This window comes from Photinus pyralis, unplaced genomic scaffold (genome assembly GCF_008802855.1).
Source record: "Photinus pyralis isolate 1611_PpyrPB1 unplaced genomic scaffold, Ppyr1.3 Ppyr1.4_LG6, whole genome shotgun sequence".
NCBI lineage: Eukaryota > Metazoa > Arthropoda > Insecta > Coleoptera > Lampyridae > Photinus > Photinus pyralis.
Genome location: NW_022170663.1, coordinates 12,159,955 through 12,176,965, shown reverse-complemented (window position 1 = coordinate 12,176,965; position 17,011 = coordinate 12,159,955). Strand labels below are relative to the sequence as shown.

Below are 17,011 nucleotides of genomic sequence, written 5' to 3'. Positions count from 1 at the left end.
GGTGATATTAATCTGCTTAAGGCGCTTTACTATGTGTCCGAATTCTCACATTGGTATTTAGTAATTTAAAAGTGAATTAATAAACGTAACAGTTTCAAAATAGACTAACCTCAAATTCTCTCCACCTATAATTTGCAAAGATTGATTACCTATAATAACAGTGTCGATCACCTTTAAAATAAGGATACCAAAAATTAGGTATATAAATAAGTTCCTCGAAGGTTATAAGGTGGGTGTTTGATAATTCGTTAAAGGTTGATTTGTGTTTCATGATAATACAAAAATCGAGTTTTATCGCTTTGTGTCATTGTGTAGCACAGGGGGAACCCGTTCTGGGTCGCCATCTTGAATATTTATCGGGGGAAGGGTGCATATTTTACAGTAACTTAACGCTCATAAGATTAAATTAAAATTTACATTTCTTATTTCGAAATTATTAGTATGCAAAGGTTTTTCTGAGACAGATTTTTGAGCATACGAAGTCTTCCGTAAATTATGATTATTGAAGCTGCTACCCTTTGCGTGAATGCACGGCACTCTGTAGACGACTCAGTTCGTCTAATTTATGGCTGAACATCCGGATAACGTAAAACAGTGTTACTTTTGCAAGAAACTTCCGCAGATAGCATTTGTTAGAAGATATTTTTAAACAGATTTATTACTCTTCCACGATTATCTTAAAATAAAAGGACATTCTATACCTTTTAGTGGCGCATTCTCGCTGGCGGTTTAAGCCTGCACTCACCTGAAACAAAAGAAAAATATTTTAGTAACCACAAGTTTTGCGAATAAGAAATTGAAAAGTTAAAGAACGTTTAATAATGGGCAAAAGTTATGGACGTGTCCCGAACATAAGCTAAAGTTAAACAAAATTAAACGAAGCGGAAGGTGCTGAAAGTAAAATAAAAGCACTCTCTCGTAATAAAATGCAGCACTTCAATTTTCCTACCGCCCTTCCAGAAAATGAAACAGGATAAACGTGGTCTTCGGCATATATATCCGTTTCCCCTTTTGAAAGAATTTTATCAATACTCATCGGAATGAAAGCAGAATTTTTGCCTCGACGTGATATGTGGTATGATACGATTAAAAAATACTCCACATCATCAATTTTGCGATGACATTGATTAATATATTTCATTATATCTGGCGTTAATCTCTACGTTTTTATCACATTTAGCCCTCTATTGCGAAAAACGAGGTGGAAACAACACCTTTCACCACCCTAGGGATCGCGTTGTAAGTGTAGAATTTCGTCGATTACACCTACTAACCTAAATTTCATATGAATGCCATCGACTCGTATGCTTTTACCAAATCGTTGTGGAGAATTCCATTGAGAATATCGGCACAAGGCCCCTTAGTCGAGGAAACTACAAAGTGTCTTCACTTGCTTGTAATTCAAAAGGTATGCTGTCAAAATTTTAGAGCATGTTGTAAGAGGATAGTTTCAGTTAAGACATTTTGATGATTGATTATAGTTTAGGTTTGACGTGGACATTATGTACTTTCGTTATTTAAAGTTAAATTATATGGTACGTAAGATAGGAGGTCGACGTTCCGTTAAAAGTCGCAATTATTTGGATAATTAGTATAGTTTTCATTTCAGATGTATCTAATCTTTTGCTATTGATGGGTTAGATTTTCGGTACTGCAGAACGATTTCCTATGCTTCGTGTTTTATTACGTTCCATAGAAGTGAATACATGTAAAGCTCCCTTTTTTAAATTTAATTTGTGTTTTAGGGTGTATTTTATTTTACACATTACAAGTCGCATATTTAATGATACATGTTTCAAAAATTTGTCAGTAGCTTCTTATCACCGACGTAACTGAATTGCTTATGTAACCTGTCAATTGGAACCGAAAGTGTACAACTTCCTTGGACATTTTATGCATGTAATGTCAAATAGCACCTCAAGAGAAAAATCCCAAGAATTATACCAAATGAAAAAATTTTCGTAGTTTGTTATTTCTTCTTTCTTTATTTACTTGGGAAGGGTACCACATTGACACCTCTTACGATTTATTATTGCAGCATTTGTCAGAAAGTATATCAGTATTTAAATGATTAATAATTCTTCCTACTACATAAGGCATAAGGTCAATGAAGCGCTGGTTATCTTCTCCGAAATCGGTACCCATACAAAATAAATGCAAACAAATCAGTTTTTTAATGTTAAGCCTTAGGCATGTTTCCTAATTAAACTTTATTAGTGGCAATTTCGACTAAAATTGTAAACACTCGTGGTTGAAAACTTTAGCATGAAGTGAAGATTAATACTCGAGTTTTACTAAACGCACCTCTGTTTATTAAGCCATTTAAAGTACCGGGTATGTCAACAATTATTTAAAAGCGTGTTTTCACGAACTGTTGACTTTACTAATTAATGGAATTTTGGCAACAATGCGTAACGAAATGATGTTTAATTAATAGGAAATTGAAAGTGCTGAGAACGTATTACATATATAAACTGTATGAAATCTATTGTTATATTTGAAGATCTTTTAGGAGGGCCTTTAATCAATGGTTATAGTAAAACTTATCGTGTGAAAGTTCATTTTGATTATTAATTCAAATCGAAAAGAACAATTACTCAGTCATATTTTTCTAATAATTTTAAATGCTTATTGCCAAACAAGTGGCTGGTGTTAAATGTTTACGTATTATGCACATTCGTCCGGAAGCCACTGGAAAAGTATTATATGCATCAATTTTCGGTAATTCTTTGTCACATGCTTGTTTTTTATTTATTTACTTATTATCCCTCTCTTTCACATCAATTCAATTTTTTAGCCGAGGTTCGCCTGAAGCAGTGTAAATGTTCCAAATCTTTGTTCAAGATTTCAGCTTAAAATTTTTATTATTAAGGAATTTAAAAAAGGAATTTCCTGTACAAACGTAGGAACTTTGAATCGAGTAACAGTAAGTAATTTGTAGGAATTAAAACTATATCAGTATTTGGGATGTTCGGAGCGTATTTAAAAAAATGTATTTAAGTAACTTTGTGAATAAAAATGAGTATTTTTAAGTAGTTTGGCCGGCACCCTGGCCAAGAGCGCATTAAATCAACTCCTAAAACAAAATTCTTTTCCCCCTCACCGCAAGTTTCCCATAAAATTTCGTCCTGTGTATATCCAGAGAGAGTAAAGCCCCTACTAACACACTCAGTGGAAGGTTTCTGTGGCGGAAACCATAACAAAATTTTTGCTGCTATTATAAATTACGAAAATTTCTAATTTCACGTAGGTCAAATTTCCGAAGTGGCTTTCCTGTTATTGCTACTTAATGCCCGTTTTGGAAGTAAGTAATCGCCCTGACGTCGCCGCTACTAAGTAATAACTTCATAGTTGCCATTACATTAACAAGTTGTTGACTTAAGTACTTAAGATTGTATCAGTTTAAATTATGCAAACGCGCACAAGGCGTTAAGTAATTCGAAAGTATTTTAACTATTGTTATGTAGATACCATTAAGGTTTAGTACATCATAAATAAATAATAAAAAAAGACTAGTTTGTCTAATTGAATCCCATAAAGGAAATGGAGTGATATCCAGAACCCTAAGGACGTTTGCTTTTGTAAGTTTCATGAATAATTCAGAGGAGTCTTCAATCGAACTTGCAATTGCGGCTTTGTTCTTGTTATTGACAGTGTGAGGGAACGCCAATCGCATGTCGCATTCTGCATTGCAATAACTTCGAGTCGGATGATGATGATGAAACAGAATGGGGCGTTTTAATTTTCTGTTGTGTAGGTACCTACGAAACTATCGAGTCGGTGAGGATATTTACGAAACTTATATTCGGTTCGCAACGTTTTATCATAGAAAAGTTTCTACTGTGTGAAACGCCATCTATATTTTGGAAATTTGAAAATATAATCATTAGTGTTCCTTTAATATGGAAATGAAAATGACAAAAACTTGTAAATGTAAATTGAAGTCAAATTTTACCTTAAAACAGCGAAAATTAAGCTTGTACGGCAAGATAGAACCAAACTAAGTTTAGCGGTTGAAATTTTAATTGTTTACTTTTACCAAAATCAAGGAAACGAGCTCTCCCGTTATCTCAAAGACAACGACCAAAATTCTCTTAAAATTTGAAAGTCATTTGATTTACCTCCAAGCCCTTGTTATGTAAGATTATTGCTATAACAACTTTTTTTAATTGGAAACATTCTGGAGGCAATTAGGATGGCATAAAACGTGATACTAAAACATTCCGTTAATCTTAACTTTTTCAATATTGACAACACAAATCAAATTTTCCTAAGGGAAAATAATATCCCACAACATCGCCGATTAAAGTAATAAACGCTTTGCGGGACATCCATTTGCTCAGTTCTATCTTCAAAAACAATGGTGGAGCGAAAGGAATTTAAAAGCTTTCCGTCGAGCTTTACGTGCTTGGAACGCCGATCATCGGAGGGATTTCTAATAATTCAAAAGTTTGACAGTATCGGTTATTGCATATTGTAATAATAACCGTTCTGTACATAAAGAAAGGACCGTCAGCGTTGAATTATAAATTTAAATATTTGACGGTGCACGATTTACAGATCATAAAGTTTTATTCCGATCTGGACTGCAGCATCGGAGACGCCTGTGTAGGCCATGCAGTACGCTTACCACCCACTCGGTCAGTATAAACAATGGGTTTTCTGGTCGCTACCGTTTATATTCACCGTTCCGTAATCCAATATTATATTATCTTTGATCTGTAGCGAACTCTCTTTTACATACAACTCTTGCAGGCTAAATAATTAATTAGACCTTTGTTGCAGGAGGAAAAAAAGAATAAATCCGGGTAGTCCCTTTTTCAGAGCAACCTCAACTATTGTAGTGTCAAACTTTTTTTACGTGTAATTTATCGTCTGGAATTTAATTAGATATCCCTTGTGTACCGTAGGTTGTAACTTGCTTATGGTTTTTGTTACCATGATTTATCCATATTTGGTCTTAGACATCTTGAAGTTATTAACGTGTGGGATTTGATGTGAGCTACATATATGAGGTTAGATGGTCGCATTGTTCGAGTTTATTTATTTATCTTTCTCATTTTAGTCAACGCGTTCGTTTATGTTTTAGTTAGTATCCAGAATAGTTCCCATTGTTCTTATTCCTATATCGTAATATCCTCGGTAATATCTAAAGCTATCCGAACGTGTATCTTGCATGTAGGTATATATGTATCGTGTTCGTCTTGAGCATGTTTGCGAACCTTTATTGAATTGAGATTTCAGTTTTCATCCCATAATTTCGGCTTAAACCACCGCACATTCCTAACCCAAGCATACTAAAAGGTGTAAGGAATTTCGTGCATGATTAATATACCCTAACATTTCTTTAGCGGTATTTAAATATGCAAATTCGAGACCAACCGCCGAATTTATCGAGGCTCGATCATCAATTTTATTTACAAGTGATTAAACGATCAGATAATGGCGTACTCTTCGACGCCTTCTTTTAATAACTAATTTAAATTGGAATTTTACAATCTTTGACATGTTGGCGTAATTATAAACTTTCAACACGAAAATAAACAATACTTATTAGCATAATAAATTGTGCCTCAAACAAAAAGAAAAGTTCCTCGGTTCTTATATGTTATTAACTTAACACGAATGCTACGAAAGCTGTCTGATCACCATTAAATTTAACGAAAGCTCGAATGCCTTTCAATATGATATATCTTTGGCGCAACAAGTTTAGAGTTATTGGATTATTTCACACGTCGCTGAAGGTATTGACTGCGTAAAAAAGAGCTTTTTGATTTAAGTGGTCGAATCAACGTGAAAGGTGTATGATCTAAATATGCAATCCTTATGTATTACAATAATCGGGACCCCTAAAATTTAATTTACTGAAAATAATAACAATATCTTCGTGTAAGATGGACTCGGCAAATTCGCCCTAGAAAACATGATCCCAAGAAAGTTCCTTCGACCTTAGATAAATTCGGCCACTGAAAATTGGTACCTACCCGTAGAAATTAGAAATTTGATCCAAACGGAATTTGCTGCAAATTAATTTGGCCTGATAAATACAGCTACAGAACTCATCCCTAACGAGATTCTTCCCAATAAGTCCACTTCAAAAAATCACCTGATATATTTCTGATTTAAAATCATCAAAAAAATGTGTTATTGTATGCGTTTTGTCCGTCCGTCTGGGCCCACTTCTGCGGTTTTAGGGGAACGGCCCTGGAATTGTTTGCAATAAGTAGCTTTGAAGGTGTACCAGACGACCATAACATGTTGTTGTCTGAAGGGCAACCTCCCCATGAATTACTAAAGTACTCCCGAGGGATGGAGAGATCTTCTAGACTAAACACAACTACTGGCGATACGAAAACTTAATTGTGAATATCTCGAAAATGTTGGAGGAAGGCTTGATTCTTCCATATAGCGTAGATTTGTAATTTATGCCAGGCGGCCTTTAAATGTTTGTTTTTAAACGCCCCCTTAAAGAAAATGAAACTCCCTTTGATTGAAATTATCAAGTTATAATACCATCATCAAACTTTGTGAGTTTTGGAACGAGACATACGGTAACTCGAGGCGTGTAAATCCTGAATGAGAGTTCATGCCAGATATAGTAAACTCACGTAGGTATATTTTCGAAAGTCGGCGAATTAAAAATAAACATTTCCTTGGCGAGATCTTATCGCGGTAGCAGAGTGATTTATATGAACAAACTTTACCAAAAGCAATTACGCAAATTCACCATTAGTCGAAATGCGAAGAACTACTGAAATATATATTTTCAAAAATCGCCTTCCTGTACTTAAAAACCGATTGCATTACCAATTCACGAAAAAAAGGGAAATTGTTTTAAAACAGAAACACGATTGATAATTGAAATTCAGTGGAACGGACGAAAACTTTTAAACAATTTGTAATCCAGATTTTATTGGTTTTGTACTCGGACTAACAGAACAAATGGTTGTCAATTATTCATATTAGAGATATTCCCAATAGACGTTCGTGCGGTGTTTTTGTAGAGATTTGTAAGCATCTCCTACGAGTCTGTTATGTCCAAAGGGAAAGCTTTATAAAACATGAGCGAAACAAAATTCTTCTTTTTATTTTATTTCGTCAACTTTTATTTTTAAGCTCCTTTTGCAGTATAAATGAAGAGATTTTCAAAGTAGTAAACATTACTTTATATTACCTTTTGGGTTTTTGTGACCACATAAAACGATTTATGAAGTAGTTAAAAGTCGTCTGAAAGGAAAATAGTTTTCTGCAAGTGAGTGAAGAGTGGCATATCTTAGATCGGGTGTATTGAAAACTTCATTATAATTTTACGTTTGTTCTACTTCTAGTGTATTTTCACGTATACTACATTTACACGCAGTTTATTCTCTATGTAAATTACCTTTTATTACTATAATTTCGATAGCACGGAGGCATATTAAAGGTTAAGTTAATACTACGTACCTACAAACTGAAAATACGGTCGTCGTAAAATGCAACATATTTTACCAACAACGTGTTATTAGGATTTTAAATTTTTGATAAGGGTTTATTTAATGCTAGGTGGCTCGTAAAGAGCGATGTTTGAACATTTGAAACGCTTTTATACAATGTACAATTAGTTGCTCGAGGGTTCATTTACAGCATCGATTAAGTAACATATTTACCATATTTTTCATATTTAAAAATTGGTCTGCACCACAAAATTTCACACGCCACTATTGGTGGAGTTTTTGTAATGAATTGCACATGTACTGTCAGTCGTTTTTACGAAAATCGAGGGGAAAATCATTCAACTTGTATAAAAAATGACTCGAACTATTGACTCTAATGGTTCGTACGGCGAAATCAACAGGTAAATTCATAATGGCCCCGCAATCGAAATATGTGCCAAGCAGAGCTGGGCAGAATACTTTCAAAAAGTATTTCAATACTAAATACTTCTACGTCCAGCACAAGCGAATACTAGATACAGATACATTGAAAAGTATTCGAATACAGTAAAAACTTGATCGATCCGGGAAAAAAATTTTCTTATAGAATGTGGCCTGTAGAATCCATTATTTCAAACAGTTCCAAGATTGGGCTACTAGTTCAAAAGTTACAGCCCTTTGAATTTTCTTTCGAAATTGATTTCTAGTCTATAACTTTTGATTGAGAAGTCTGATCGAAAAAGTACGAATTGTTTTGGATTCTACGCACCAAAATTAATAAGAAAAAGTGTTTTCCCGAGAAATTTTGGTGCAGTCGATTTTTGGTAAAAAAGGAAGGTTATACACTGCCTTTTTTTGAGCCCCGAAAAAAAAATTGTCTCAGATCGACCCGGAAAAAAATTTTCTTATAGAATGTGGCCTGTAGAATCCATAATTTCAAACAGTTCCAAGATTGGGCTACTAGTTCAAAAGTTACAGCCCTTTGAATTTTCTTTCGAAATTGATTTCTAGTCTATAACTTTTGATTGAGAAGTCTGATCGAAAAAAGTACGAATTGTTTTGGATTCTACGCACCAAAATTAATAAGAAAAAGTGTTTTCCCGAGAAATTTTGGTGCAGTCGATTTTTGGTAAAAAAGGAAGGTTATACACTGCCTTTTTTGAGGCCCGAAAAAAAATTGTCTCAGATCGACCCGGAAAAAAAATTTTCTTATAGAATGTGGCCTGTAGAATCCATAATTTCAAACAGTTCCAAGATTGGGCTACTAGTTCAAAAGTTACAGCCCTTTGAATTTTCTTTCGAAATTGGTTTCTAGTCTATAACTTTTGATTGAGAAGTCTGATAGAAAAAGTACGAATTGTTTTGGATTCTACGCACCAAAATTAATAAGAAAAAGTGTTTTCCCGGAAAAAATTTCCTTATAGAATGTCGGCTGTAGAATCCATAATTTCAAACAGTTCTAAGATTGGGCTACTACCCTTTTCCACTTTTATTCGAGAAACTATCAAGTTAATTTGAGAAAGTATCAATTGTATTTGAGAATAGTAAAATGTATTTGAGAAAACAACAAATGTAGTTCAGAATAGTGATTTGTATTTGAGAAGGCATCAAATGAATTTGAGAGTAGTAAATTGTATTCAAGAAATGGTAAAATTAAGCATTTGAGAATCAATAACAAAATCACATGTACAACATAGCCTGATGCTGCTGCTGCTGCTGTTGCGGGACTACATACAGTAGCGGAATTATAAAATTTGATTCTTAATTATAATTCATTAGGAATAATATTACATTCTAAAATACAATAAAATTAAATGATACTTTCTCAAATACAATTGACTATTCTCAAATACATTTGATGTTTTCTCAAATCCAACTGACTATTCTCATCTACTTTGACGTTTTCTCAAATACAAGTAACAATTCTCAAATACAATTTACAACTTCTCGAATAAAAGTGGAAAAGGTGTAGTTCAAAAGTTACAGCCAAGTTACACCAAAATTAATAAGAAAAAGTGTTTTCCCGGGAAATTTTGGAGTAGTCGATTTTTGGTAAAAAAAAAAGGAAAGTTAATAATTCAAATACTATGCGAAGTATTCGAATCTTCTCAAAGTATTCAAATACCTTGCGAAGTATTCGAATACTTTACGATGTATCCAAATACTTTGCGAAGTATTCGAATACTAAATATTTGTGAAAGTATTTGAGTTACAAAAACAAATACTGCTTCCATAAAAGTAATTAATTACAAAGTATTTGAATACTTTAAAGGATTTGAATACTAAAAAGTATTTACAAAATCGAATACTGCCCAGCTCTGGGACCAAGGTTATCTTACCAGATAACGCGATACTCTTTTGAAATTTCGTATTTTTAGGAGAAATAGCTGTTACCTATACATATCCATATATTATGCTGGGGTTGTCACAGGGGTTGTCAGTTTTGTGGTACATCAAAAATTCTTGTTTCTTTAATAGATCATGCTTAAGTGATCTACCAGCAACCTTCAATCGCTCCATAAAAACAAAATCCTTTTCTGTTTTGAAATTTCATGATTGTGAAGAACACTGGCCCTTACCTACGTAGCAATAACCAATTGCTGCCCATTTGTTCAACACCAAAAATGTTTATGTTTAAGAAAATTCGCTGTTACTTACAATAACAATTTCCAATTGCGGGGGTTGTAACTTTTCTCGCACATCAAACATGTTTGTTTCCCTAAAGCCTAAGTCACACTTGGCTTATGGCGACTTCACTAGCAGCTATCGAAGTAGCGGCTACTAAGTAGCAAGTGTGGGATAGGTAGATAGTAAGTAAGCTGTGTAGGTAGTATCAGCTACTATAATAGTAGCGCGCTAGTTAAAATTCACTATAATTATATTTACTAGCAGCGAATAATTAGCAACTATTAAGTAGCCAAATGTGACTTAGCCTTAATAGATAATGCATAATTGATCTACAAACAACCCTGAATTTGCCACATACAATTTGCAGTAGTTCTAAATTTTGTTTTTTGAAATGTGGACATACTTGTAAATATAATTCGTCATAGTAAAAATGGTTTGGAATATCTTTTAGCTGACAAAATTCCTATTGACAAAAATTCCAAATTTCGTACCTAGTTCGAATCGAATGCAAAAACAATAGTTGCAATTCTGCAATATGAATTCGTTAAGGGTTGTTGTCTTAAAATACCTAACAGAGGATTTAACTCTATAATGAATGCAAGTATGCAGAAATAAAGTCACTAAAACGAAGTGATGCCAAAAGGTAGAAAATTAGTGCCAACTAACATGTCTTGAGAAACGTAAGCGTATCGAATTCCATGACATGACAAATTTCTGTCTTTACTAAATTTGTTTCCCATTTCTTGTCTAGCTGCTTTACGCCAGTATAAGATTCGTGCTTGTTCTGCAATATAATACACGAATTTCGAGTGAAGAACCTCTTCTCTATTGTGTAAATTCAAATGACTCTCCGGTATGTGTGTGTATATATAAATGGGCAACACAATACAATCGAGACACTGCATATATGTAACACTACAGCAGCCGCACAATAGCGCTTTAACAACCATTAAGGAGGGTAAAATGCTCGACTTTTTGATCGCATTGCAATTGGCACATTAGCGAATGCCACGAACAACTTGTTCTTACCATATACGGATCTTATTTTGATCCTTATATAGACGAAGGAGTGAAATTAATATAATGCTGCCGCGAATTTATTATAAAACTGATTGTATTGATTAAACTTGTCAGTAAGGTAGTAATTACTTTCACCTTATTTTATAATACGAATTCAATCAACCGATAATTGGATAAAAACGAGACGAAATTACGTAATAGCAAGCGAGCACGTTCGTTCGATGCATACAACACTTTATCCAAACGATCTTTAGCTTTACAATGTAAATTTGAATGTGTCTACACTTTCTAATTACTAATTGACGTTAATTAAAATTAATTGCTGAAATCGATGGAATATATGTATCATCCATTATACGTCTATATGATTTACCTACCTACCTAAAAATAAAAGGATCTTTTGCACGATACCATTTAAGTTCGTTGTAGAATACCTAAACGCGTGTTCCTCTATTGTTTACCTTTTAATATGTAGGTATAGGAACGGACGAAGTAAGCCAGAAATATGCATATTGCGAGGCATATTGCTCCTATTTTGGGATGTTAAATAGTCATTGATATTCACCTATACGTATAAAACTCGGTATTAACCCTTAAATAACTTCAACAAGGACTATACACGTCAATTCCTTTTTACCTCGTTTTTTACCACCCGCACGTTAGTAAGGGAGGTACCTACATATATTGCATTGGAATAAAAAATTATAACCCACTTTTTTTAAGGAAATACCTACACGTTTTGAAGCACAAGGAATCCGAAACAAAGAAAATCTCGATGATGTCGATCGGTCTGTCGGTCTGTTTGTCAAACTCTCGATTCTGGCTAAACGGCTGAACCGATTGGAACCAAATTGGGTACAAATTTTATTATAAAGGGACCTTTTTGTGTTGAATGTTAGAATATGTTGCGCAACTTGGGGCAAATTTAAGGGTACGTGTGGGCAATCCCATGGGTGTAAGTACTACGTGGAAGAAAGAAACAAGAAAGTGCAAGAAAAGGGTGATGAAAAGACACTCCTTTGTAAAAAACAATAAATAGACTAAACATTAACTAACCCAATTTGCATTTTATTTAAATTAGCTGCCTCAGGCGATATTCGTATATAATAAAAACTTTAAACAATCAATAAAGTTTATTATGGCGCGATTTGAAAAGACATTTGAAAAAAAGGTGTAGTTGCCAGTTTTATTATCTACATTTAGTCTCTACTATGCGCCGCCTTAGTTTTTCGTTTAATGGCATTCAGATTTGTATTTAACCTTTACGGCCAAAGTGGTTTTAAACTAATTTGTACACATAAAATGTCGGGGAAGAATAAACTGTAACCGTTTTAGTAACAAAATAAAACCGACCGTTTCCTCCTTTTCTCCATTACAATTGTCTAGACGTTTAACAAAAATACAACATTTTTATTTCCAGGCCGCGGCGGCTATAAATTCCCTAAGATGTTTTACCCCATTCTGTGTTAGCAATCGTTATATCAATTACACATACACGTTTAGTTGTATTGTGACGTTCCAGTCTAAAAATAGCGACAATGTCAATGTTCTGTCAAGCACGTGCCAGTACAATACAGAATCTAGTCAATTAAATAAGGAAGCTGTTTAATCTACGATTTCGGCTCATATCCACCAATCTAAAAATAATAGAAAGGAAATCAACCACAGGCGCCGCTTTTAGCACGAATTACCACTAAACTTTGTATTGCAGACACAAACAAAATTATGCGTTTTGTGGTTTTTATGTGACAATCGTGAGATTAACGCCAACAAGTGTTTATATGAAGTCATAAACCCTACAGTTATTTCCGTTTTATTTTTTTATATTGATGCTAAAGAGAATAACGATAAATAAATACTCTTCAAAAGAGGTTTTAAGTGTTGAATAAGGGATCGGATTACTGAAAAATGAGCCACTTTGTACAAGATCGTTTTACGCTTTTAAGTGTTCGCCACTTGTCGAAAGGATACAAGATATCTTAAATACTTTAGTGATAGCTGAAGCTTTCGCGATACAAGACTGTTACAATGTTACCGGTATTAATAATCAAATCATCAAATGGCCATCATCGCACTTTATACACACTTTATAGTCATTCAGTCTTCGCCAAGAAGATCCTGGTTCGGACTTCGGACCAATGTATAATTTTATTGTCTTATTTAATGTATTGCCGTCGGAAAATCGAACCTCTGCCTTGCAGTAAGTGTGTTGTAATCGATTGTAATGCACCAATCAATTAATTAAAGTTAAATGCACGTATGTAAGTGCATTGTGTTGTAATAGCTAAAGCACCATACCGAATACAAATTATCTAACGAATTTTATCAAGTTCCGGCAAGATCCATTCTTAGTGATACGCTGAACAAAATTTTCAAACGAAACACTATGGATGACTTTAGGGGTGCAAAAATGCTTTCAAAATGAAAATTCAAGTAATAAGAAAAGAAAACTGATCTTGCATGGATATCATCTCGTATTTCCGAAGTTATAATTTATGTGGTGCCTTGTTTCTTGGAATGCATTCGATCTACATTCTACAACGTACCCTCTAATTTCATTTATAGGTGTAAACCTTGTGAGCTTTATTATTAGATTATATTAAAGAAATATTATTCTTTCTTTGAATGATTTTGTTAACACGATCTATTGCCAGGATCATTTTTAGTATCTACACCTACTATGCGATCAAAAATCAGTTGCTGTCGAGTCACCTTTGGAATGTTTGTTTACGTGGGAGATCGTACTTAAGTTGAACTTCCAAAGGCGACTCGACAGCAACTCATTTTTGAAGACTAGGAGTTTTGTAGTTTCATTTTTTATTGCCCGTTACATCACATATTTTTACTTGTTTAACCGATTTGTTTATATGGTCCACAATCTTCAGTACAAATGCACATAAAAGCGTATATCCTCCCAATTTTCAAATTACCAATTATTTTTATTGCCTTGCCACTATTGTAACGTTTGTGGTTGATCATATATTTGTATTTCTTCGCTTGATTTTGTTTATACAATCAACAAAGCGTATACCCTACGACCTACGTCGAGCGGTATTTCACTGGGAAAACTTTTGTACACGTACTGCCTAAATTGGCAGTACTTGGTGTACTCCCCCTGTCCTACCAGTAATTCTGTGTACTGCCGGACACTACTAATTACTACCTAAGTACTACTCTACTAATAGTCCTGTCGATGTACTGCGATTTACTACCCGGTCCTGAACGTGTACTGCTAGGTACTACCGTGTCCTGTGTGCATACTGCCATGACCCATGAAACGAATGCTGAATCTTATCGACATTTTTTGTATATACCATCAAAAAACGTTGCAATGATCAATACTTTATTATTGATTTACAGTGCTAAAAGCTACTATCTAATTAAAGGAACATCTAATTGTATCGTCTTTGTTATTTATTTCATTCATTTTTGTGATATCTAATTTGAGGGGATAAGAGTCGAAGGTCCCAAAAAGGCATATTCGTCGCACACCATTTCCCCAGAATTCTTGGGCCACTTATAAATGCCTATCAACTCGTCTGGATGACAAGATCACCTTGATTTTCTATGGCGGTCACCGGATTTGATTTTAGCGGACCAGGTGAGCCTGAAAGTAGTGCAAGCATCAGATGTACATGCAATATACCTACTTCCAGATATTTTTGGCGCAAGCCACGAAACAGGAGCGCTTATGTCTTCACTTTTTTCCGTCCGTCAGACGGTATCGACTTCGGAATTTTTCCAGATGTGCAACTCAAAAATGAACTTTGGTATCCATCGCGTTGTTGCCCAAAATCGATCAAAATTGTTATTTATACATCCATTTTGTTGGGAAAAAGACTAAACTCTATTCCTTGATGTCCAAGAAGTGATCCATATGCATTTTTAACCAAAAGTTGTCAAAACCGATATCGCTCAGACTACAAACGTAGCTACTTTAAAGTTAATCATCGGCCCATCTGTCTATATAAGTATCGGACAGACGGGCAGGCATCGCAAAATGATAAGCTCGCTAGGATGCTTATTCATATTCTATAAAATTGCATTTTTATAATTATATAAATTGATGCCAAGAAGTTTGTTAGTTTCAAGTTTGCTAGTTTTTAAGAAGCACAGAACGCGAGAGAACATTAGCACGGTCATAACAGATAAGCTGTTATCAAACACTTCGGCTTAATTACACTAGCTCAAGGTTTCGGATTAAAACGTCAATTATTACCATAGGTCATCGACATTCATTTTTCCCGATGCAAAAAGCAGTAGACGAATGAAAATTGATGCTGTATTATTTTAGAGGTTGTGGATATAGCTAAGCATTCCCATTATTTCCTTTTCCTGTAACATTTGTTCCAGGTGGTTCGTTTAATTTAACAAAGTTAGATCTCATGAAATTCTAATAAGGACCGTAACGGAAGCCGCGGCCTAGAAGGATATCCATAGGTATGATTGATGACTCCGCCACCTTTTTTGCATGCAACCCCCTAAAATGTTATTTAAATTTTGCAATTTTCGACTGTAAACTTTTTTCGGGCTGAGATTTACGTTTGGATGGTTTCGTTTTATTATTTACCATGATATTCGAGATAAGTTTTATGAGAATTGTAATTAATGGTCACGCACCATTTGTTGTTTATCGATTGTAATAATCGTTTCAATAAAATCCATCGATTTTTGAGCTTGAAAAGATTTAATTTACCTACTGTAGAATTTTATTTACGATATGGAGATATTCGAACCAATTACGAAGATTAACAAACTTCTTATCTGTTCGATCACCTTTGGTACAATGAAATTTGGCAGTTAAAAGTATCAAATCTGTCACCTACCTATACGTCGTTGAACGATAAGAAACCACTTAAATGATAACATTATTCTAAAAACAGTAGTTTACTTGGGATACAATCAATAATTGCTCTGCAGAAATAATTAATAATTATATAGTGAACAAATTTTCAATTTGTTTGTAGATGGACAAGTTTGATATTCTGCGAAAGGCAGTAAAACAAAACTGTTATTTTCATTTTAATGGTTTTATAAAGCAAATATAAAATGAATGGTCGGATAGTAAATAAGTAATTTCCGACTTAAACATCAAACGAAATGTTTATTACTATTAACAGTGGGTTAAAAGAACTATAAGATTCCAAAAGAATGACATGTTTAGCAGCGCCATTTTCAAATATTTACTAAAACTGTCCGTCACGGCGCGTAAAGCTCGCACACGAGCTTTTAATGCATGGAAATGAAAGAATAACGAAGTCGATAAAAATGGGGAAAACTCACCATTTACGGGAAATCCAGAAAGGGTGATACACCACACGAAAACGGGCAATAAATCCGCAATTAGAGCCATTTCGATTCACAACAATATTATAATAATATAGTATCACAACACACTACCAACTCAACTACCACTATTTCACTATAAACGACGGCATATTTACACAAAACTATTGTTGATTGTCAGGAAATTTCGCTATCTCAGATGCTAATGAAAGGCCTTGCACGCCATGTTATTTATTTAAGCGCGCGACAACCCTTTCTAATTTATTTAGGCCCCATTTGGTATCAGAAAAAAACCCAAAGTTTACCCCCTGAAACGAACGTATCAATCCTTATCGTAAAAGCTTAATGTTCGGGCGGCTTTTAATTTGTGTTTAAAAGTGGCGGGTGTTGCGATACGTAAAACAATGACGCCATCGACACATACTCCCCCACAGAACGTCGACGCGCAACTAAAAGCTGAAGCCTGAAACTGAAACTGAAACCCGGCGCCATCAAAAATGGGGGGGCCCTCACGTTTATCCCCATACTATGATCGGCGGATGCCTTTGGGCCGAATTAAGTAGAAAAAAAATTATAACTGGTTCTTGATTTATTTATAACGGCGGAATACCTTTATTTAATTACAATGCAGAAGGCGTTCACGACGGAATAATTACATTAATTAT

The 17,011-nt window shown here is 34.4% G+C and overlaps 1 protein-coding gene across 1 annotated transcript in view; it reads right to left on the bottom strand.

The window, feature by feature from the left end:
* LOC116173969 (roundabout homolog 2-like) overlaps window positions 1–16,797 on the bottom strand; it is a 71,052-nt gene extending 54,255 nt beyond the window's left edge. Inside the window, exon 1 of the mRNA XM_031491712.1 lies at window positions 16,344–16,797. Within this exon, the coding sequence (XP_031347572.1) occupies window positions 16,344–16,413 (70 nt within the window). The 5' untranslated portion in view covers window positions 16,414–16,797. The remainder of the gene's footprint in view (window positions 1–16,343) is intronic.
* Window positions 16,798–17,011: the final 214 nt, after the last annotated feature.